At 40.2% G+C, this 24,852-nt stretch overlaps 1 protein-coding gene across 1 annotated transcript; it reads left to right on the top strand.

The window, feature by feature from the left end:
- Positions 1-766: 766 nt before the first annotated feature.
- On the top strand, positions 767-24,852 carry UGDH (UDP-glucose 6-dehydrogenase). The gene is made up of 12 exons (XM_045550547.1): positions 767-1,090; positions 5,679-5,847; positions 12,061-12,162; positions 15,097-15,297; positions 15,409-15,606; positions 16,080-16,227; positions 18,486-18,580; positions 20,404-20,534; positions 20,774-20,907; positions 21,671-21,762; positions 21,876-21,986; positions 24,180-24,852. The coding sequence occupies exons 2-12, from the start codon at positions 5,686-5,688 to the stop codon at positions 24,288-24,290; spliced, it is 1,485 nt and encodes a 494-aa protein (XP_045406503.1). The 5' UTR covers positions 767-1,090; positions 5,679-5,685; the 3' UTR covers positions 24,291-24,852.

The following is a 24,852-nucleotide window of genomic DNA, read 5'->3' as shown; positions in this document are numbered from 1 at the left end:
TCCACACTAACAGTGGCAAGCTCCACGCGTTAATTTCACTCTTGCTCACACGCGGCACTTATATGTTGCATAATCCCTGCCTCGTAGCATGCACAGGCATCCCAAATCCCGAATCTGGCCAGGAGCATCTCTGGGAAGTCTGCCAGGCGGGCGCGGGTGTTCCGCTTCTCCGGACAGGGACCGGGGCGGGGACGCTGGCCGGTCCAGTCCCCACGGGACTCAGCACCCTCCTGACGGGAGGCGCCTCGTTCCCAGAAGCGGCGGGTCAGGAGGGATCTGCCCAAACCCCGGGCCGCTGGCCTGGAGGGTGCGGCCGACCCGGGTCCTAGAGGGTGCGGCAGGGAAGTAATCCGTCCGCCGGGACCCACCCGTACGGTCGAGGGGGCTGAAAACCTAGGGCGGAGCTCCAGGGTGCTGAGGGGACCGGAAAGGGCGCCAAGACCTTCCGCTCGTCTCGGCCCGCCACCCGCCCGGACCCCGCAGCCCTGCAGCTTGGGTGACCTGGCGCCCACGAGGTCCCCGCTTCCGCCAGGGCGGGGCCGCAGGGCCAGGGCGGGGCCGCGGGGCGCAGCCTCCCGACTGCCGCGTCAGCTCGGAGGGAACCGCAAGGCGCTCGCAGCCCCACTCCCGCGGCCTGGAGGCCCCGCCGCACACGCAGCCCCGCCCGCAGCCGCTCGTGGCGGGAGGGGCCGCCGAGCTGGCCCGCGCGGATTGGCCCAGCTCGGTCGGGGGCGGGGCCGGCCCACCCCGCGCCCCGTAGGCCCCGCCCCCGCGCCCCGAAGGAAATCGGGGCCGGGCCGGGGGCCTGGGGTGGTGGGTGGAGGAGCAGGCACGCGGCTGAGGGCAGAGTCCAGGAGGCCCTGGCTGCGGGGGAATGAAGCCTCCGCCCTCTCGGGCAGAAGCCTTTAAATACGGGCTCAGGCCCGGGACTCGGGGTGCGGCGTTTGGCAGCCCGAGGGAGGGCCGTGCGGTGAGGGGCGGTCGGGCGGAGCGGGGCGTGGGTGCGGAGGCTGCGGCGGCGCGGCCCGGAGGGAGGTGCGGTCCCGGCGTTCGGGATACAGCGGCCGCCGCGCTCGGTGCTTGGAAGCGGGTAAGCGCCCTTCCCGGACGGCCCCGCCGCCCCGTGGGGCTGCTCCCGGGTCCCGGCGGGATGTGGAGGGAGCGGGCCGGGGGCGTGCGCGCCGCTCTCGGTTGCTCTCTGCGCTCGGTCCCCGGCTTCCCTCTCTTGGGCTGGGGCGGGAATCGCGGTTTGGATCTGCTGCCCTGGGGATGGGATAGTGTGAGCTTTTTATTCAAGGCTGGTGAGTCTTCAAGCCTTTTCTCTTTCTGCTTTTACCCACTTTCTGACTTGGAACAAACGAGATTCCCCCGCTGCCGCAGAAAGCCGAATGCCCACCCAAGGAAGCGGTTCTCTTGGCACGGACCGCGCTTTGGTCCCAGAATCATAGTCTTTGTTTGAGTTTAAGGGTCTTCTTACCTAGGTGGCTGCTGTGTTTTTTGTGGCCTCCCCTCTTGCGAAACCAGAGAGAAAACGAAGCCAGGAAGCCCTTTTGAGGGCGAAATCCTAAGACTATCGTGGCATTTGTCCGGGCTGGCCTGGAATCTGTTGTTGCCACCGCCCCGCAGAGCTGCTCTGCTTCATGCCACGGAAGGCCTTTCTTGGGTGCTTCAGAAGACCATGTTTGTGTGAGATCTTGAAAAATTATACGTCCTGTGTATGTAGGAAGATAACTGAGTAGGGTAGGGAATTCTGATACATGTGAAAGACGTGTTCACTGGTAGGGAGCTATTCATGGATATACAGAGAAGCAGCTTGTCCATTTACCTCAGAGACACAGTGAGTCTTTTGAGTTTTTCGGAACAGTAGTCTGGTCTGTTTCATCAGGGGCTCTGGAGATGAAAGAGCTGACTGTCCGCTCTGAGATTGCTTGTTAGTACCCAGCCTCTATCTAGTTTAAGGTAAGCAGCAGACAACTGAGTTGAAAGCCTCTCATTTCTTCTCCCATTGCTGTACTCTCTTTTTCTAAAATAAAATCTATAACTAATAAGCATACTCCATCTTTCCTCTTGTTATTTCCCCAGCTTTACATGATGCCATTTAACTATAAAGTTGATACTGGCTTTCTTGCTGATTAAACATTTTTCTCTGGTCAGGCATGTTTAGTATTTAATTCCTGGTAATGACCAAAATGATGTGTGAAGTTGATGTATCCAGCTATGATGTCCCTTGTTTAGCTACTGAGAACCTATGCAGAATATGCTGAAGAGGGATTGTGTGGAAGGATTATATTCTGTTTGGATTATTGTAGGGCATTTGTTATTTTTTTCTTGACATCTTCTAGATTGAAATGTTTATTTGAATTTTTGAAATTTTGCATGAAGGATAGTTTTGGAATGATTTGGTTTGTTGTGTCTTTCCCAAAATATACAGGTAAAACTCATTTCAAAATGATCTATTTAGTAAGGAAACACTCTCATTTCTCTGACAACACAATAGAGGGCCGGAGGGTACATAAAAGTAGAAATAGAAAATAGAATTGGAAGACATCTATGTCATGTAAGGTATATCACTAACACTGTATCAAACTCTATATTAAAGTTTATTAAGGATTTTGTTGAAACTTCCAAGTGACCATTTATTTGGACTTGCACAGATTATACGTCCAGCTTCAGTAATTTTCCCATTGTCATCTGTAAGCCGTACTTCATATGAGAGTATAGGTAGGGATACCCAAAATGAAGTCCTAAAACACATGGAGTTCTGTAATACAGGTGCACCCGACATGAGTAATATACCCCAGTTAATGTACATAAATTAAGCTGAAATATGTCTCAAAATTAAGGTGGATAAGAAGTAACTGGGGAAACATGCTGAAGTTCTTTAGGTAGCTCAAGAAAAGAACATGATAAAATCACTGCAAAAATACTATGATCAGCCATCTGAACTAGAGATATTTTCACAGAATTTTTCACCTGCAAAAGAGAGGCTCTTTGAGAGAGTTATTCATTCTACTAATATTTATTGAGAGGCTGCCATTCTAGGTGTTGAGGGTATATCATTGAGCAGCAGCAAATAAGAACTGTTAGTCTGGGTGTGCCTTATTAAACTATGAACTCTTTAAGCCCAGGAGGAGCTGCATCAAGCAAGGAGCTGCACTGAAGTAGACATTCCGTCTGTGTTTGTAATATGAATGTTAGCAGAACCTGGTTGAGATTGAGAGTATAGGCTGCCATGACAGCCCTAATAACCTGTGGGCTTTGGGATTTAAGTGGTAACCCTGAAAGAGCCTCTGGTCCAGCATTACTTTGAAATTCTACTTTTTAGGTATTCTAGATAGACTGGTTTTAATTAAATGAGTCAGGTGTTGATGGTATATATGGTATTCTATTTCTTGAATTTAGAAAGAAGAGATTATTAGAATATATATGTGTATTTACTTGTAGCTGGGAGAATACACAGGAAACAGGAGTTGCTTGTGGAAGGAAAATAGGGGGTAGCAAAGTAGAGAAGGAAAGGATGGGAGTGAGACTTCTTGTGTTTGCATTGTTAAAACAGATTTAATTTTTGAACCATATGAATGTATTACCTACTCAAAACAAACAATTTCTAAAAATTTCTTTCATGTTGCTAAGAATATTGCTTTCTGGCCAGGCATGGTGGCTCATGCCTGTAATCCTAGCACTCTGGGAGGCCCGAGGCAGGAGGATTGCTCGAGGTCAGGAGTTCGAGACCAGGCTGAGCAAGAGCGAGACCCCGTCTCTACTAAAAATAGAAAGAAATGATCTGGACAGCTAAAAATATATAGAAAAAAATTAGCCGGGCATGGTGGCACATGCCTGTAGTCCCAGCTACTTGGGAGGTTGAAACAGTAGGATTGCTTGAGCCCAGGAGTTTAAGGTTGCTGTGAGCTAGGCTGACGCCACAGCACTCTAGCCCGGGAAACAGAGCGAGACTCTGTCTCAAAAAAAAAAAAAAAAAGAATATTGCTTTCTTTAATGGAATCATATGATTCCAAAATCTGTTTATTTTACTAAGATTTTCTTTCTTTTTCTAGTTTCTAAAAAGTTATTAGGGATCAGACTTTGTAAGTTGATATCTGCTAATTATGACCACTAAAATTTGATTTATAAGCCAGATTAGTTGTATATTAATACAGTGAGGCTACAAGTATTCCAGGATGCTTGTATGGGTTAGTCAGCTCATTATCTTCCAGTAGGGAGGTCTTTCTAGAGAACCAAATGAAAATTCAGAACATTGTTTGATTCAGGCCAAAGAGAATTAGATAATCTTAATTATGTGCTTTGTGTATCTTTTTTCATAATTCTTGCCAGGCATTCAAATTAGGCTAGCCTTTCAGAGTACCTTCTCTGATCCATGCAGGACTATACTAACAAATTCTGAAATTCTCTGATTACCATTTTTCTTCTCTCTGGAGTCCATGAATGGGTTAAATTAGATGATGTTTGAGGTCTTGGCAAGGACTAAAATTCTAAGAATCTGATCAGTTTGACAGTTCTCATTAAAATGGGTAAGTGGACATTCTTATATATGTAAATCAGTTCCTTGTAAATTTGATTGGTATGAATCAATTCACCTAATGGCTTTTGAAAACCTATTGAAATCTGTGTAACAGCTTTGGTAATTACAGAAATTACTTTTCTTAAACCATGTCATGGCTTCTCCCATCCAAGTACTAACCAGGCCTGACCCTGCTTAGTTTCCGAGATCAGACGAGACTGGGCGCGTTCAAGGTGGTATGGCCGTACACCATCTCATGGTTTCTGATTAAAGTTGAAATAGATTTTGAGATCATTGTCCAGTACCTAAAAATAAACTGCTGTAGCAAAATTAAATGTGTAAGGAATATAATATCAGAGGCCAATTCTGGACTGTGGAACTAAGTCTAAACCTGTTGTAAATTCACCTTTGTACGTCAGCATTCATTTAAGCAAGAATTACGCAGGTATGTTCACCCTAGAACTTTCCCCCAGCAAACAATGTTGTCCTAATGTAGTAGAGGCCAAAATGAGGATTTATTTTGCTTCTTGACTTTGTAAATATTAGGTCATTATAATCTTTTTGTCTCCTCTCCAGCAGTATCAGTTACTATAATTTTTTCCATATGTTTCTTGCTAGTCTGAGAACAGGCTGGGTCATTCAATTAGAATGTTATTTTTTGGCTGGGTGCGGTGGCTCACACTTGTAATCCTGGCACTCTGGGAGGCCGAGGCAGGCGGACTATTTGAGCTCAGGAATTCGAGACCAGCCTGAGCAAGAGCGAGACCCTGTCTCTACTAAAAAAAAAAATAGAAAGAAATTATCTGGACAACTAAAAATATATAGAAAAAATTAGCTGGGCATGGTGGTGCATGCCTGTAGTCCCAGCTACTCGGGAGGCTGAGGCAGGAGGATCACTTGAGCCCAGCAGTTTGAGGTTGCTGTGAGCTAGGCTGATGCCACAGCACTCTACTCCAGGCAACAGAGTGAGACTCTGTCTCAAAAAAAAAAAAAAAAGAATGTTATTTTTTAATGACTATTTTTATAATTCCTATGAGTGAATGTAGGAAATTTTTCCAGATGTTTGTTACCTTGACAGCTTAAAGTGTGATGAATGTACAATGGGATTTCTTCAGATTTTCTGTTTTCAATACTAAAAGTTTTACTGTTTCCCTTCTAGTACAATCATGTTTGAAATTAAGAAGATCTGTTGCATTGGTGCAGGCTATGTTGGAGGACCCACATGTAGTGTCATTGCTCATATGTGCCCTGAAATCAGGGTAACTGTTGTTGATGTCAATGAGTCAAGAATCAATGCATGGAATTCACCTACACTTCCTATTTATGAGGTAAACATATTAAACAACTCTTTGTTCTTATGTTCTTTGTTTTCTTGCTATCTTTATTAAATAATTTGTATGCGCTATTAATGAAAAAATCTATGACTGCAACTGATAAGAAATGATATGAAAAAATCTGGATACAAAAGTTATGGACATTAAAATTATAATTATGTCAAGTATGCCCAGGAAACATGACTGGAAATAAGTATATGAGAATATTAATAATGGTTGTAGTAGTATGGAAATATTATGAGTAATTTTTTTCTTCTCTATTTTCTAATTTTGTCTGTTAGTATCATTATCATTTATCTTAGGTTAAAAAGTGGTATTTTGTAAAAATAAAATAAAACTGTAGTTATTTATAATATTAATGTAAGTTCAGTATATTTTTAGATTTTATCATACTTATATCAGGTACACCTTAAATGGATAAATGACATCTTTCATATTTAGAGTTTAGTACCACAAATTTGTTTAATCAGAATTTCAAAATTTCTGTGAATTTAGAAAATTTATAGTTAGGAAAATATGCTTCTATTTTCCTGACCTATCTGGGTCCCATTTTTTAAATTATTTCACTGTAAAATGAATAAATGATATTATACTTTTGAAACCCAACAGGAAAGCATTTGAAAATTTGATGGTAGCATTTTCTTTTTTTTGTTTTGTTTGTTTTTTTTGAGACAAAGTCTCACTCTGTTGCCCGGGCTACAGTGAGTGCCGTGGCGTCAGCCCAGCTCACAGCAACTTCAACTCCTGGGCTTAAGCAATCCTCCTGCCTCAGCCTCCCGAGTAGCTGGGACTACAGGCATGCGCCACCATGCCCGGCTAATTTTTTCTATATATATTGATAATTTCTTTCTATTTTTAGTAGAGACGGGGTCTCACTCTTGCTCAGGCTGGTCTCAGGCTGGGCGCGGTGGCTCACGCCTGTAATCCTAGCACTCTGGGAGGCCGAGGCGGGTGGATTACTCAAGGTCAGGAGTTTGATGGTAGCATTTTCAATCTCACATTATATATTCTTTCTTATTTCCACAGAAAAGCTTGCTTATTGATAAGACTGTTATCAACCATAGTCTTTAGTTGTGTTAGACCTTTAGAAGGAAGGCATCAACCCAGTTCTATTTGTGAGATAGATCTGCCTGCTATTTACAGGCATATGAGATACAGGACTCTATTTTAAAAAGCTCCCATAGAGTAGTAGCCACTCAGCATCACAGATTTACTCTTATCTGAATCAGATTTAGTATTAAAAAAAACATAAAATCCTTTGTGTATGTGGTTCTACCTTTTACCTTTACACTTTTATTTGTGCTTGACTCTTTCTTCTACCAGATGACCTGCCCATAGTACGTTTTAAAATAACTCCATGCTATAGCATCTCTTTCCCTGTTATAAATGTAATGTTGCTACTATGTTTGGTTTGGGGACATTTTTCTATTAATATTTTAGAAACATAACTTGATGAAGAGTTTGGTAATTCTAATATCCATATGGGGTACAAGTCACTTGAAACCCTATAAGCCATACTTATATCCATTCAGTAATTAATTTTGCCAGCACTCTATTCTAGTCTTCAAAATTAAAGGACACTTAGTACCAACCTTATCAAAAGAAAAAAACATATATTAAAGCACAGCCATTAGAATGGTTAAAATAACATTACTGACAATACCAAGTGTCGACAAGGACATAGAGCAATTCGAATTTTATGCACTGCTATCAAGAATGTAAATTGGGACAATCACTTGGCAGAATTGTTTAACAGTATCTGATAAAGCTGAAAATATATATAATGTGTGTCCCAGCAATTCCTCTCCCAGGTGTATAGCCAATAGAAATATATGTGCACCAAAAGACATGGAAGACAACTTAAATGGTAATCAGCAATAGAATGGATACATAAAAATAATCCTGCAATGAAATACTGTGCTGTGTTGAAAATCAGTGAAACTATTCCTACACTCAGGAATATGGTTAAATTTGTACAAACGTAATGTTGCCAGACACAAAGGAGTATATACTGTATGTATGATTCCACCTGTAGAAAGTTCAAAAATATGCAAACTAATCTGTGATGGTAGAATTCAACATGATGATAATTTGAGTGGTAGTAGTGAGTAGGAGAGGGCATACAGTAGGCTCTGATTTACTGTTAATGCTTTTTCCTCACTCATTACATGAATTACTGAGAAAATAGTATAGTAGATACTATTAATATTTAACAATTAGAAGACTTTGTGTTACCATATAGTCACCGCTTTTATAACTTTTTTTTTGAGATAGGGTCTTGCTCTGTTGCACCAGGTAAAGCACAGTGACATCATCAAAGCTCACTGCAACCTCAGACTCCTGGGCTCAAGCGAACCTCCTGCCTCAGCTTCCCAGGTAGCTGGGACTGCAGGCACACGCCACCATACTCGGCTAATTTTTCTATTTTTTGTAGAGACGGGGTCTCAATATGTTGCTCAGGCTGGTCTTGAACTTTTTGGCCTTAAGCGATCCTCCCACCTCGGCCTCCCAAAGTACTAGGTGTGAGCCATGGCAACTAGCCTTAAGTTTGTTCATTAAAAAAGCAATAACTACTTTTTTTTTTTTTTTTTGGAGACAGAGTCTTACTCTGTTGCCCGGGCTAGAGTGCCGTAGCAACAGCCTAGCTCATAGCAACCTCAAATTCCTGGGCTTAAGCAATCCTTCTGCCTCAGCGTCCCAAGTAGCTGGGACTACAGGCATGTGCCACCATGCCCAGCGAATTTTTGTATATATTTTTAACTGTCCATATAATTTCTTTCTTTCTTTCTTTCTTTCTTTTTCTTTCTTCCTTCCTTCCTTCCTTCCTTCCTTCCTTCCTTCCTTCCTTCCTTCCTTCCTTCCTTCCTTTCTTCCCTTTCTTCCCTTTCTTCCCTTTCTTTCCTTTCTTTTCTTTCTCTCTTTCTCTCTTTCTTTTTTTTTTTTTTTTGAGACAGAGTCTCACTTTGTTGCCCAGGGCTAGAGTGGATTTCTTTCTATTTTTAGTAGAGATGGGGGTCTCACTCTTGCTCAGGCTGGTCTCGAACTCCTGAGCTCAAAGATCCGCCCGCCTCGGCCTCCCAGAGTGCTAGGATTATAGGCATGAGCCACTGTGCCCGGCCAATAACTACTTTTTAAAAAAACAAAATGGATAATTTGCTTTTTTTTCTGAGTAAAATGAAAGATAATTTTACCCTGTGAAAAGATTTGAGTTCTTCCATAAAAAGTACCATGTAAATTCTATATACCAATTTGATAATTACATAATGAATCTAATACAGTAGAATTATGTAACTTACGTAACTTCAAAACCTCAGAAACCTGCAAAAGATCTTATATGTATTGCTCTGATTTTAATTACTTTAATTTAAATAGTAGGAAATTATTAGCCAGGCTTGGTGGTGCACACATATAGTCTTAGCTACTTAGGAGGCTGAGACAGGAGGATCGCTTGAGCTCAGGAATTTGAGGCTGCAGTGAGCTATGATTGCACCACTGCACTCTAGCCTGGGAGACAGAGTAAGACCCTGTCTCTAAATAGATATTATATATAGGACTAAATTAAATTTTGTTCTCTGCAAAACCCCAACTGTGTAAACTTTTCTGTCATTTTTTAGAACCTAGTCAAAATAACCAAGGAAACCTGTTACTGTGATTGGTGACATCATATTTGTGGTTGTTGTGGTTCATATATTTTGCTTGTCCTGTTATAGATTTTAATCAAACTAATGGAAATTTGAGTTTATATTTTACACTTCCTTCCTCCACCTGCTTATGTTAAAAGGCCTCAGAACCATGAAGAAAAGAGAATTGCCTCTGGATATACTTGTAGACCTGTGGCCCCTGAAGTGGCTTTCGCTTTGCTATATAGATAGTTTTTTCTAAATACCCATAATATTGTGGATACTATTTGAAGCTTCTTCCCCAAGAAGAGTAAGTCTCAGTGGTTTAGGTCTCTTTTGTTTTTGCTTTTTATTATGGAAGACTTCAAGCATGTAGAGTTACAAAAGCAGAGTAACAGTACAGTGAGTCTTCATGTACCCGTCACCTTGTTTCAGCAATTATCAGCATGGCCAGTCCCTCCTCCCAACTACCACCATCCTGATTATTTATAATTTTATCCATAAACATTTCATTATGTGTCTCTAAAAGATAATTCTTTTTTTAAATGTAAGCACATCACCATATCACTACTAAAAAACTTAACAAAAATTTCTTACTATCAGGAATTCTTATATGTGTTCTTCCCCCCACAGTTAACTAGAATCAGGATCCAAGTAAGATCCAAACATTACAATAGATTGATACCACTTAAGTGTCTTTTAAGCCCACGGTAGTTAATTCCCACCCTCCCTTTCTCTCTCTCTCTCTCTCTTTTTCACTTTAGTTTATTGGTTGAAGACACCAATTTCTTTATCCTATAAAAATATTCAGTCTGAATTTTGCTGATTCTTTTTTTTTTTTTTGAGACAGTGTCTCGATCTGTCACCTAAGGTGGAGTGCAGAGGTGTGATCATAGCTCATTGCAGCTTCAAACTCCTGGGTTCAAGTAATTCTCCTTTCTCAACCTCCTGAGTAGCTAGGACTACAGGCATGCCACCACACCTGCCTAATTTTTCTTGTTTTTTTGTAGGGACAGGGTCTCACTATGTTGCCTAGGCTGGTCTTGAACTCCTGGGCTCAAGTGATCCTCTCACTTTGGCCTCCCAAAGTGCTGAGATTACAGGCGTGAATCACCACGCCTGGCCTGGATTTTGCTGATTGAGTACCCTTGACGTTTCTAAACTTACTCTTCTATATCCTTTATTTCATGTAAATTGATAGACCTAGAGGGAAGGTCTGATCAGATTTAGGCTTGATTTTTTTTTTTTTTTTTTGCAAGAATACTTGGTAAGTGGCATTGTACCCCTTAGTATTCTTCTGGGTTTTGTTTTGTTTTGTTTTGTTTTGTTTTTTGAGACAGAGTCTCACTTTGTTGCCCGGGCTAGAGTGAGTGCCGTGACATCAGCCTAGCTCACAGCAACCTCAAACTCCTGGGCTTAAGCGATCCTACTGCCTCAGCCTCCCGAGTAGCTGGGACTACAGGCATGTGCCACCATGCCCGGCTAATTTTTTCTATATATATTTTTAGTTGTCCAGATAATTTTTATTTCTATTTTTAGTAGAGACAGGGTCTCGCTCAGGCTGGTCTCGAACTCCTGACCTCGAGCGATCCACCCGCCTCGGCCTCCCAGAGGGCTAGGATTACAGGCGTGAGCCACCACACCCGGCCCCCCTTAGTATTCTTAACATAAATATATCTCTTGTTAAACTGAATGAGAAAAAGTAATAAAAAAAAATTTCAGTAAAAGGATTTCTTACAATAGGACTTAGAAAAATATATATTTATGGGCCGGGCGCGGTGGCTCACGCCTGTAATCCTAACCCTCTGGGAGGCCGAGGCGAGTGGATCGCTCGAGGTCAGGAGTTCGAGACCAGCCTGAGTGAGACCTCGACTCTACTAAAAATAGAAAGAAATTATCTGAACAACTAAAAATATATATAGAAAAAATTAGCCAGGCATGGTGGCGCATGCCTGTAGTCCCAGCTACTTGGGAGGCTGAGGCAGTAGGATCGCTTAAGCCCAGGAGTTTGAGGTTGCTGTGAGCTAGGCAGACGCCAGGACACTCACTCTAGCCCGGGCAACAAAGTGAGACTCTGTCTCAAAAAAAAAAAAAAAGAAAAAGAAAAATATATGTTTATGTATATATGTATGTATGTATGTATAGAGTAAATATTGCCTTTACAGCCAGTTGTATAGCCTGAATTATTGGGTGGAAAAATCTGTATTCATAATGACAGTGCAAATCATATGTTTGCTTGAAATCACAGGAGGGCCTTGAATTTTCTGAAATTTGTATTGATACTCAGAGTTAATAGTTAACCTTATGGAACAGTGAGGTACATGGTAAACAATGACAAAGCATTAAAAAAGGGAGTGCTCTGATTGTGGCAAGTTCAATGTTGCTTTATTTAGTAATGTTGCATAATGAACACTTATGACCTTTAGTATATGACCCTTTACTTTTCTACAGAGATGTTATTTGAGAGCAATCTAGATCTTTAAATTACAATATAACCTTTCCCTTTAACAAATGTAATTCAATACTATTAGGTTATCTCACATTACTGGTAAACTGTATGTACAATTCCTTTCTCTTTTCTTTCTAGCCAGGACTAAAAGAAGTGGTAGAATCTTGTCGAGGAAAAAATCTATTTTTTTCTACCAATATTGATGATGCCATCAAGGAAGCTGATCTTGTATTTATTTCTGTAAGTATTTTCTTTTGCATGTGAATTTTAATGTATTCTTGTCTATATAAAAGTTTCATTTTACTTTAATAGTAAGTCTTTTGGTGTTAAGCTACAAAATTGCTTTGTATAAAGTTGTCCATTTGGGCCGGGCACGGTGGCTCACGCCTGTAATCCTAGCCCTCTGGGAATCCGATGCTGGTGGATCACTCGAGGTCAGGAGTTTGAGACCAGCCTGAGCGAGACCCCCTCTCTACTAAGAATAGAGATAAAAATTATCTGGACAACTAAAAATATATAAAGAAAAAATTAGCCGGGCATGGTGGCGCATGCCTGTTGTCCCAGCTACTCAGGAGGCTGAGGCAGTAGGATCGCTTAAGCCCAGGAGTTTGAGGTTGTTGTGAGCTAGGCTGATGCCACGGCACTCACTCTAGCCCGGGCAACAAAGTGAGACTGTCTCAAAAAAAAAAAAAAAAGAATTCAATCTTTTTGCCTTCTTAATCTCATTAGAGAAACTGATGCAGCTTCTGTGATTCATCTATCCATCCCCTATTTAAACTTGCAGAAAGTTAGGGTCGAGGCGTAAGAAAAATGAGAAAATATTTTGGAGTAGCAAGATACTTGGAGAAAAATCAGGAAGGTACCTTATTGGCTGGGTGAGGTGGCTCCCAACGCTTTGGGAGGCCAAGGTGGGAGGATCACTTGAGGCCAGGAATTTGAGGTTGCAGTGAGCTATGATTGTGCCACTGCACTCCAGCTTGGGCAACAGAGTGAGACCCTGTCTCAAAAAATAAGAAAGAAAGAAATTACCTTATCCTGTGGTACAGTGGGTTAGGAAATAAAAAATAAAAACAACTTAAGAAGTTATCTTAGGGCCAGGTGCAGTGGCTCACGCCTATAATCCTAACACTCTGGGAGGCTGAGGCGGGAGGACTGCTTGAGGTCAGGAGTTTGAGACCATCCTGAGGAAGAGTGAGACCCCACCTCTACCAAAAATAGAAAAAATCCGCCAGGCGTGGTAGTGCATGCCTGCACTCCCAGCCACTCTGGAGGCTGAGGCAGGAGGATCATTTGAGCCCATGAGTTTGAGGTTGCAGTTAGCTATGACACCAGCGAACTCTACCTGCACTCTACCTGGGGCAACAGAGCGAGACTGTCTCAAAAAAGCTTTGAGCAGGATAATTCCCAGGTGAGCTCAAGGGATCCTCCTGCCTGAGCAGAAGGTCTGATACAAATAGCTGATTTTACACTTGCCTCTCTACTGATCCAGCCTGAGCTGCCCTGAATCTTTCCAAGCAATTATTTTATGTGCCTGCTAGGTTAATTTATTATTGTATAATTGACAGTCTACTCATTATTCTCTGGATCATTTTTTTGTTTGCTTGTAGTATACTTTTCATCATAGGGAATATCAAATTTATTAAAAAAATTAAAATGCACATCGGGGTAGGATACCAATTGGATATCAGACTGAGACGGGGGAGGGGAGAGGGATGGGTGTATGCCTACATGATGAGTGCGTTGCACACCGTCTGGGGAATGGTCATGCTTGAAGGTGCTGACTCAGGGAGGTGGGAGTTGGGGGGGAGGGGATGGAGGTATGACTACATGGTGAGTGCCAGGTGCACTGTCTGGAGAATGGACACGCTTGAGGCTCTGACTCAGGGGGATGGGCGGGACATGGACTATGTATATAACCTGAGCTTTTGTACCCCCATGAAGAGCTGAAATTAAAAAAAAAAAAAAAAATTAAGACAATAATATAATGACCCCCATTTGCCTATTCTCCATCATCAGCAATTATCATGACTGATTTTGTTTCATTTACTACTTCTCTCCATTCCTTCCTGCCCCAGATTATTTTTAAGCAAATTCCAGACAGGAATCATGTTGTAGGAATCAGTTTTTAGCTATTACATTCAGAGCTCTTTATCAGGGGCAGCTGTCTGATCATCTCCTGTCTTCAGCCAGTCTCACCTTACCCCACTAGCTGTCTTTGCCCTTCTGTACTCCATTGCCCTCACCTTGCCCTACATTGTTCCATGCATGTAAAGAGCTTTTTTCTCCTGCTTTGCACACCTCAACTCAATCTTCAAGTTTTGATTTATTTTGCCTTGGTTCCTTTATTTAGTCTCCCATTAGGTTATAAACTCGTCAAGAGAAGAGAATTGGTGCTACTTACTGTTAGTTAAAAAATAATTCCTATTGCCATTAAGTTTTAGACTTTTCAGATCACTTTCATTTTTGTCAGAGCATTATAACACTCATGTATTAGTTTTATAGAGCATGTTATCCTTATTTTCCAATGAGGTCATTGAGGCTGAGGCAGCCACACTTCCCCAAGGTTATATGCTACAGCGAAGCCAAAACCTAAATGCCTGGACTCTGGGCTCATGACTTTTTTTTTTTCCTATTTGAAAGTATTTATTCACATAGTATTCTGTATCCTAAAGATGCTAGGTAATGTTTAGCTTTAATTAGCTAAGAAAGCATTTGTGAATGATATGCTGCAAACATTTTTAAAAGCTTTTGTTATAGGGCTACAAAAAAGGGTAATAAGAAAGGAGTTTAAAGTTCATTTTTACAGACCATAGTAATATATTACATATAATAAAGAAAGGAAAGTAGAGAAAATTTACATTTAATTTCAGATTCTGAAGTTCTTTTGGATGAGAACTATCTCATTCACTTATATCTCCAGGGCTTAGCTTGGAATCTGCCTGCCCTGGTATATGTATTACATGAGTTTTTCAGATGCTTGAAGCTATTTCTTCTGGTGATTATATGTATATGTATAAAGTATATTATTTCCATGGAACTAATAGAGAATTAAATCAGGGCTACTGATGATAGTTAACTTCCCATTTGACTAGTTAATTGATAGTTCAGGGTATGTCTTAAAATCACAGACGATGTCACAGGTGCTATGTTCTTTATCCTATGTGCTTTCATCAGGTGAATACACCAACAAAAACCTATGGAATGGGGAAAGGCCGTGCAGCCGATCTGAAGTATATTGAAGCTTGTGCTAGACGCATTGTACAAAACTCAAATGGGTACAAAATTGTGACTGAGAAAAGCACAGTTCCAGTGCGGGCAGCAGAAAGTATTCGTCGCATATTTGATGCAAACACAAAACCCAACTTGAATTTACAGGTATGAAAAAATGGACCATTGGAACCTGGTTATTCTTATGTAAATATTGATGCCTTAAAGTTGCCTGTAATGCATTCTAGCTTAAAACTTTTCTTTGCATTGGGACTCTAGGTGCTGTCCAACCCTGAATTCTTGGCAGAGGGAACGGCCATCAAGGACCTAAAGCACCCCGACAGAGTACTGATCGGAGGGGATGAAACCCCAGAAGGCCAGAGAGCTGTGCAGGCCTTGTGTGCTGTATATGAACACTGGGTCCCCAGAGAAAAAATCCTCACCACTAATACGTGGTCTTCAGAGCTTTCCAAACTGGTTAGTACATAGCATTCAACTCTTGTTAAATTTAAAGCCAGGTTTTTATTTGTCTTATAACCTGATGAGCTACACAGATACTTTCTTAATAAAAAGTTATGCTTTTGAAGATAATATTCTTGCACATTTAAATTATGAAACAATTTTCACAAGGGGTATCAAATATCAGGGCATAAAATATTCTGGAGAATACCAAAATTTTAATAAATTATAAGATGGAGGGTACATTAAAATAGTAATTTGTATTTTATTGCTGTTTCCCTCCTTTTACCCTTTTTCTTAATCATTTCTCTGCTCTAATTTAGAACATTTTCCCTTACTAACCCATCTATTGTCTTCTCAAGTTGAGCCCATCAGTATCTTTTATATCTCTCTCAGTAATTTGCATCAACTCAGTGAAATATAATCCAAATTTGTAAGATTGCTCTTTTAGCTCATCACATTTCCCCTTCTGCTTTTTTTTTTTTTTTAAGGCAGCAAATGCTTTTCTTGCCCAGAGAATCAGCAGCATTAACTCTATAAGTGCCCTGTGTGAAGCAACAGGAGCTGATGTAGAAGAGGTAGCAACAGCCATTGGAATGGACCAGAGAATTGGAAATAAGTTTCTAAAAGCCAGTGTTGGTAAAGTAAAATTTTTCTCTACATAAAATGGGTTCATTTTGCTAGGTCTCTAACTTTAAGGAAGTCTTTTTTTGACTTAACATCCTTTGGGGGGGGCGGGGGAAAGATTGCATTATATGTGTGGTCTCCAACCTGCCAGAGACTTTCTTTTTGTTTTTGTTTTTTGTTTTTCTAAGCACCAAAGGCATCTTCAGTCAATACCAGGGACTTTCTAAGTGAGGAAATAATTACTTATATTGTTTAATAATTACTGATTGATTGGTAGGATAAACAGTTTAGTGTTTTAGGAGGAAGAAAGTAGTATATAGTTAGAACATTTAGAAAGAATAAGTTTGAGAGACCACAAATAACTCAAATAACAGCTTATTTTAACCAAGTAGGAAAAAAATTTCCCTATAGTTTGTTTTTCCTACTAATGTATCTTTGGAATTGTGGCCTGGTGAAATAGTCAATCTTCATTTGTGGAGTCTGAATTTGCGAATTTGCCTGCTCACCAAAATTTATTTGTAACTCCCAAATCAATACCCTCAGTGCTGTCATGGGCACTCTCGGATGTGCATAAAGTAGTGAAAAATTTGAGTCACCTGATGCACATCTGAGCCACTTGAAGGCAAACAAGGCAATGCTTACAAACAAGTGTCCTTTCTGTGGTCTATTGATAATCATGTTTTTCACATTTTTGTGCTTGGTGTTGATGATTTTGCTGCTTATGATGGTCACCAGGTATATTGCTGAAGTGCTGCCTGGTGGTCCCACGCACAAGAAGGCTGCGATGCGCTGGACAGAGAAAATATGTGTGTTTGATAAGCTTTGTTCAGGCATGAGCTATAGTGCTGATGGCAGTGATTCAATGTTAAGGATCAATAGTATGTATTAAATAAGGTGTCTTTAAACAGAAACACATGTAAAACAAGGTTATGTATTGATCGCTTGACAAAAATGTTGTGAAGAGAAGCTTGCAGGAACCCAAGCCAGTATTTCACCTAAAAGCAGTGCTTTGGTGTTAGCCAATTCAGTGTTTGTGGTGACTTTGTAGAACATCACTACCACAAATAATGAGAATTGACTGTATTTTTTGATATATAAGTTAATAAAGTTGGCATAAAGGTGAATAGAATTTTTTACAGATTGGGCCATAGGTAGCCTTTCCAGTATTTCTGGGGCTGTATGTTACTTCCCAGTGCTGGTTTTCTTGGCCTTTTATATCTTTCTTTTTATGTTTTCTTCTAGCTATCATTTAATAAAAATAGTTACTATTTATTGAAGGCATATTATTTGCCAGGTTCAGTATCAGCACTTTATATATCTCATTTAATCCTTATGCCTTGTTAGGAAGGTGCTGTTATTTCCTTTTCAGAGATGACTCAGACTCAGGGAAATTTGCAAACTTGCTCAAAGTGATACAATTAAGGAGTGGCCAGGTGTTTCTGACTCCAAAGCCCATACTTTGCAGCAATATGCAATGCTGCATACTATACCGCACCAGAGCAGAATCCAGCCCACAACTTGTTTTTCTAAATGAGTTTTACTGGAACATAGCCATGCCCATTGATTACATATTGTCTATGGCTGCTTTTGAGCTACAATGGCAGAGTCGAATAGTTGCAACAGACACAGTGTGGCCCACAAAGAATGAAATATTTACTATTTGGCCCTTTACCATGAAAGTTTTGCTGACCCTATGCTAGATTGAGTGATGTGGGACAGTCATACCAGATAAATGAGAAAAAATTTGAAGATAAACAAAACAAAAAGTCAAATGTAGCCATAAAGAAACTTTAGTTAGAAAATACTTAAAGAGTTGATCAGTGGCCTGTAAATTTCATATGATTTATAAACCCACTAATTTTCCAACATCTGAATTTTATTATTAAAAAATCTTGGCCAGGCATGGTGGGTCATGCCTGTAATCCTAGCACTCTGGGAGGCCGAGGCAGGAGGATTACTGGAGGCTAGGAGTTCGAGACCAGCCTGAGCAACTTAGCTGGGCATGGTGGCAAAAGCCTGTGGTCCCAGCTACTTGGGAGGCTGAGGCAGGAGGATTGTGTGAGCCCAGGAGTTTGAGGTTACAGTGAGTTATGATGACACCACTGCACTCTAGCCTGGGCAACAGAGGGAGACCTTGTCTAAAAAGAGAAAAAAAGAAATCTTAGTATAGGCTCTTGGATTTAGTAATTTAGTATAAAGAAATTTGTCATGTGATTCAGTTGTCTGGTTCTCACATGAGAATATTTTCTTGATCTTTTTTTTTTCCTCAGGTTTTGGTGGGAGCTGCTTCCAAAAAGATGTTCTGAATTTGGTTTATCTCTGTGAGGCTCTGAATTTGCCTGAAGTAGCTCGTTATTGGCAGCAGGTATTGATCTTTATAGTTATAATTTCTGTCTACCTTCTAATTAAACATGCTATCCTCTGTGTAATGTTTTGTTTTTGATGGAATTTATTCCGGGTACTCAATCATTATTATATTCAGTTTGCTTATTTTAGGTTTAATTATTGAACTTTTATGTTTTTAATTCTTTCTTGCTAATCAACTGTGATGGAAGTTTCTGATAAACCAGTTTTTCTTCTAATTTTATAACTAAATTTGCTTCCTGAGTAAAGTAAGAACTATTATCCTTAATTATAATTCTCCATCTTGAAAGGCATAAAATCAAAATAAAGGAAGAACCTATATTGCTTTCAAGTGGTTTGTATTTGTTGATGTTTGTTTTGTCCCTTTCAGATTCACAGAGCTAAAATTAGAAACCCTTCCCAAATTGGAAGCATTGAATGAGCTCTAGGGAATGGAGTTTATGTTTGCTGAACGCTTGCTTACCTGTACCGGCTACTCTTTTGGGCACTTTGCATGTGGTGTCTCTTTTAACCCTCATCAGGAACATTATCCCTATATTTAGATGAGGGAATTGACACTTAGAGATGTTAAGTAATTTGCCCAAGGTACTAGCCAGTGTATGTGCCTTTCCCAAATATATTTCCTCTGAGTTTGTAATTTTTCAGATTTCAGCAATAGATTTGGGAGGGAATCTAAGGAAATGAACACTTTTTAGGGAAAGCATACACTCATAGTGTCATTTCAGTCAGTCCAGCATGATGGCTTTATCTTATTGTTCATTGTATGAAAAATACAGGTGAAGTCTTGATTTTCCAAAATGTTGGGCTTGTATTCCAAGCTCTCAAGGTTTGAGATAGCCCCTAGAAGCTTAGAGCCTTTTAAAAAAGTCTATTTCTTTATGCTTCTTGGTCACCAACCTAAATTTAACAAGTGAAATGATCAGAGACGCTTATAACATTTAGTTTAAAACTTTTCAAATGTTTGTGGTGTTATTGTTCATCTAGAGACAGCTATAAGTCTGCACGTTGACTGTTCCCTGTCCACTTTCTACTCAAACTGAGTTTTGGTGAATGTCGGGGCATAAGCATATGAAGGAGCACTTTGGGGTTTGATTGTTTACAGCCTTGCTTCTGTAGGGTGGGAGAAGTTGGCCGAGGAGAACACTGTTTTCGATGTGGCTTATTTAGGCTGGCCTCAGAGCTGGACCTCAAATCCTCTCAAGAGTTAACACTAGGCCGGGCGCGGTGGCTCACGCCTGTAATCCTAGCACTCTGGGAGGCTGAGGCGGGTGGATGGCTCGAGGTCAGGAGCCTGAGCAAGAGTGAGACCCTGTCTCTACCAAAAAAATAGAAAGAAATGATTTGGACAGCTAAAAATCTATACAGAAAAAATTAGCCGGGCATGGTGGCACTTGCCTGTAGTCCCAGCTACTCGGGAGGCTGAGGAAGTGGGATCACTTAAGCCCAGGAGTCTGAGGTTGCTGTGAGCTAGGCTGATGCCACGGCACTCACTCTAGCCCGTGCAACAGAGTGAGACTCTGTCTCAAAAAAAAAAAAAAGGGTTAACACTTAGTTGTTCTCCCCATTTTTGCATCCATCTCAGCCTGGTACATGGAAAATCAATCCAAATGAAAGTGAAAATTTTCAGGATGGCTTTAAGGCAGGGGATAGGTGGTTCTTTCATTTTTAAATCTGAGGACACTGGAATTTGGTTAATCTTTGCCTCCTACTGATGTGTAAGCCTTGTATCTATACAATAGCAATCACCATAAAACTCTGAGTAATGTATGTTACAGGTTGCACCTCTTTTAACCAATCATTGCACAATTGTACGTGTAATTTCAGGTCATAGACATGAATGACTACCAGAGGAGGAGGTTTGCTTCCCGAATCATAGACAGTCTGTTTAATACAGTGACTGATAAGAAGATAGCTATTTTGGGGTTTGCATTCAAAAAAGACACTGGTGATACGAGGTATCAATTCTTTAAAATATTTCCCCCCTTTGAGAGTGTGTCAACTCCTCATCTTATCCTGGTGTTTTGATTGGTATCTGTGTGTACAAAATATATAGAGAATAAAGAATAAAAACAAACATCTGTATCTTCACTACTCAGCCAGCTTAAGAAATAGAATCTTACCTGTATCTCAAACTCCCTGATGTTAGAATATAATGCCATTTAAAACTTAGCAATACTGTTTTTTTTTCCTTCAGAGAATCCTCTAGTATATATATTAGCAAGTATTTGATGGATGAAGGTGCACACCTCCATATATTTGATCCAAAAGTACCCAGGGAACAAATAGTTGTGGATCTTTCTCATCCAGGTGTTTCAGCAGATGACCAAGGTAAGGCTTTGAGTCTCACTTTGAAAATAGACGCCCAAACTAGAAACCTTTAGTTGTTCAGTTTTATCATTTATATCATTGACAACCTCATCTCTCTAAAATTAAACTCTTGGGCATTATGTCATCAACTTTGATTTGAAGTGATCAGCTGTGAGTGCAGTGATTTTTCCAACATACTCCACAAAGCCCCAGAGGTTCCAAAAAGATGCTTCTGGTGCAGGGTTTGGGGTTGCTTCAGGTCCTCTATCATCACCCCCATTCATATTTCAGTCAGACTGTTCCACTGCTGTCAGATGCCCAGCTCCTCTTGCAATCCTAGTGTTAAAATACACACAGCGCTCCCTCTTATCTGTGGTTTCACTTTCTGCAGTTTCGGTTAATCAAGGCCAACCTTGGTGTGAAAATATTAATTGAAAAATTACAGAAATAAACGATTCACAAGTTGTAAATTGTGTGCTCTCCTGAGTAGTGTGATGAAACCTCTCTCCATCCTGTTCCATCCTGCTCCATCCTGCCTAAGACGTGAATCATCCCTTTGTCCAGCGTATCCTCACTGTGTCTGCCACAGCCTGTTAGTCACTTAGCAGCAGTTTCGGTTATCCTATCCAAAAAGCCTAGTAAATACATACAGGGCTCAGTACTGCCCACGTTTCAGACAGCCACTGGAGGTCTTGGAATGTACCCACCATGGGTAAGGGGCTACTGTGATTTCAAATAACTCCTTTTTTATTTCCGTTTTGTTGTTGTTCTTGCTGTTATATAGTGTCCCGACTTGTGACCATTTCCAAGGATCCTTATGAGGCGTGTGATGGTGCCCATGCTGTTGTTATTTGCACCGAATGGGACATGTTTAAGGTGAGTTGACTGAAATGATATTAAGGAAAATTCTAGAGGTGTTCTAGTGTTAGTTGGGGTTGAGCGTGGGCTCATGTATATGTTCTGACTGTTCCTTTGGTATATCTTTACAGGAATTGGATTATGAACGCATTCATAAAAAAATGCTGAAGCCAGCCTTTATCTTTGACGGACGACGTGTCCTGGATGGGCTCCACAATGAGCTGCAAACCATTGGCTTCCAGGTAATCCTGATCCTGGACTGTTTTTTTTGTTGTTGTTTGGTCATTTGCTTTTGAAACCCATTGCATGGGTTTTAGAATTTTCATATTTTCTCATTTAGCAATAACATAACTCTGAAGCAACATGTCAATTCTGTGGGAAGTTTCTATGGGATTTTTGTAACTATTCTACTACCTGTATAAATTTGTGACCTTGTCATTCAGTGTTGGTTTCCCTTACATAGTAGGGAGGTCATCAGTTGCCAATCACATAGGGACAGAATGTGCCCTGCTTTGCCTCTTATCATAAAAATCAAGTAAGAAAATACATTAATGTGTTTTGAAAACTGCAAAATGCAATATAGTTGTATGTTGGTATGATTATTATTATTTATTATTATTTCCAGTTCACCCAGTTCCCTTGTTGTCTTCTCTTACCCAAGGAGGATTTGGGCACCCAAGGGGGTGGGGTGTGAGTGAGGTGGTGATTGTGGAACTGCTCTGCCTCGGGAAGAGCATCGTCATACCTGTGTGGGGGTAGCTGCCGTCTGCACCCCCAGGCACCCGGAGAAAGGGGTGTCAGTCAGCCGGCGTGTGTTCATCCTGTACCTAGTGAGCACGCAGCGCAGCCCCGCGCGGTGAGAGGTCTGAAGGAAGCACAGGGGAGCTTTGGTAGTTCTGGCTCTCTTCTGCTTCAAAGTGTGTCAGTTATGGAGCTGACAGAAGCCTCTGCCCAGAACGGTGTATTTGTATGTTACATCTATTTTTGATTCTACTAAGGGACCCAAAAGTATTAGTAAGAAGGAACTACCTTTCATTTCCTCAGCACAGTGTGAATAAGAGGACGGGAGGCTGCGGAGACAGGGTGAGTTAGGGAGGATAAAGAAATACGCCAGGGGCTCCCTGTCAGCACAGTGTCTGAGCAGAGCGGGGCAGAGGCCGTGCTTGGGGGCTTGCTCTGTGCATCTCAGCACCCGTTGTCCCGGGTAGATGCCAGTGAGGCTTCATCTGCTGTTCAGAAATATCTGATCTGGTTCTTAATTTCTCACCAACTTGTTGAAGGTCCTTCTTATTTAGAATTCGGTGCCCATTTCACATTCATGAGATTAGCAAAAATCAGATGGCATCCTTGTCTATTAACTCTCCCATCAAGGACCTAGGGGACTCTTCTACCCCTCCTTAGTGAGTAGCAACATGACCTAAACTCAGGAATGTTATTTTTAAAAAGTTGTTTACAAGCCATAGATACATTTTCCCACATTTCTGTTTTACTCATCTAAGGGAAAAGATGTAGGGAGATACATATTTAAAATAATTTTGAGCTCTTATAAAAGTTAACTTTCCCTAGTAAGGATTTAAAAAAAATTAAGAGTGGAATCACTAAACAATTTCTAAGTCACTAAGACAACTGATTAATATAAAGTAGAAGCCTTTGTGTTGTGAGTCAGAATTAAATATTAGTTTTTAATTCAAAAGACATGAAAATTGAGTAGTATATTTATCTCTTCTGTGGAAGGAAGATAAACTTATGACTATTAAAGAAGTATCTTTAAAGATAAGACTGATAATTTTGAATATATGGAACATATAGAAAATATGATATGCAAAATAAAAATTGACTATCATTTCTTGAAGGCTGACTTGGTGTATGCTAAGCATTTTATCCAATTTAATCTTTATCACAACCCTTTGAGGTAGGTGGTAGTAACACAATGTACAAGTGAAGAAGAAAGAACTAGAGAGTTTAGGTAACATAGCAAGTGTCAGTTAGGATTCCAAGCAGGGCCTTTCAGACTCTGAAGCCTGAACTTTTAAGAACTATGCTATTACAGCTTTTGCAAGTTTTTTAGTATATGGGAAATGGAAATGAGAACAGAGTATGAGAGAGAATATGAACTGGAATCTGATCTGTTAGTTGTTTCCAGATATGTTTCTAAAACAATAGTGGTATATGGTTCATATGTTTGGGGGAGTCTTGTGTGGGGAATGGCAGGAGTGAGACTGTCTAAATATGAATGTGAACAGTGGAGTATAAACTGATTCTAGAAACACAAAAATAAGGAGGGAACCAGAGATCTCGTATAGCAACCCAGACAACTTGAGAATGTTTTTCTGCTTTTAGGTTTTCCCCCTTATTTCACTACATTATAGAGTTCTTAAATTTATGTGTTATAATTATTAATAGTTCTCTTTTTAAAATCTTTTTTTTTCTTTCAGATTGAAACAATTGGCAAAAAGGTGTCTTCAAAGAGAATTCCATATGCTCCTTCAGGTGAAATTCCAAAATTTAGTCTTCAGGATCCCCCTAACAAGAAACCTAAAGTATAGATATTGGCATTTTTATTTGTGATTTTTTTGGTACTTTTAGGATAGCAAATATCTATCTGAAACTAAATGGTAAATCAACCAAGTGTTTTTAAGGAAACAAAATTATTTTTTTAATCGAGTTTATACTAGCTATATGGGTATTAGCTTATCTGGTAATTATGAATCTAGAATATTTTTTACATATTTTTATAATATTGAGCTCAGTTATTAGATGAGTGGAAAATAATCATGTTGGTTTTAATGGTGTCAATTTTTGTAAAGTAAAAATTAAACTTCAAACATCTTTTACTTTATAAATTATCCATAGGCAGCACTTTAATATCACATTGTCAACAGATTATCATTGGTTTGTTTGTCATTAAATATGTATTTTGAAGCCATGAAATTACTAAATAGCCTTTACAAGTATGGCTGGTTAAAGTTCCCTGTTCCTTTTGTTTTAATGAGATGTGTCATTGATTTTTTAAGTTCACTCCAAGTATAGTTAAAAGGGTTTTTTTTTGACATGAAAAGAAAATCAATAGTTTTGTCTATTTCTCCTTTATTTCTTAGTTTTTGTCAC

Source organism: Lemur catta, chromosome 4 (assembly GCF_020740605.2).
Source record: "Lemur catta isolate mLemCat1 chromosome 4, mLemCat1.pri, whole genome shotgun sequence".
NCBI lineage: Eukaryota > Metazoa > Chordata > Mammalia > Primates > Lemuridae > Lemur > Lemur catta.
Note: the sequence above shows the minus strand (reverse complement) of the source record. Positions and strands in the feature narration are given on the sequence as shown.

Excerpts from the sequence above, each read along its gene's own strand:
- UGDH (XM_045550547.1), top strand. The coding sequence starts at position 5,686 with ATGTTTGAAATTAAGAAGATCTGTTGCATTGGTGCAGGCTATGTTGGA. Across the intron at positions 18,581-20,403 it reads TAGCTCGTTATTGGCAGCAG|GTCATAGACATGAATGACTA; the intron begins GTATTGATCTTT and ends GTGTAATTTCAG. Across the intron at positions 20,908-21,670 it reads TGTTTCAGCAGATGACCAAG|TGTCCCGACTTGTGACCATT; the intron begins GTAAGGCTTTGA and ends GCTGTTATATAG.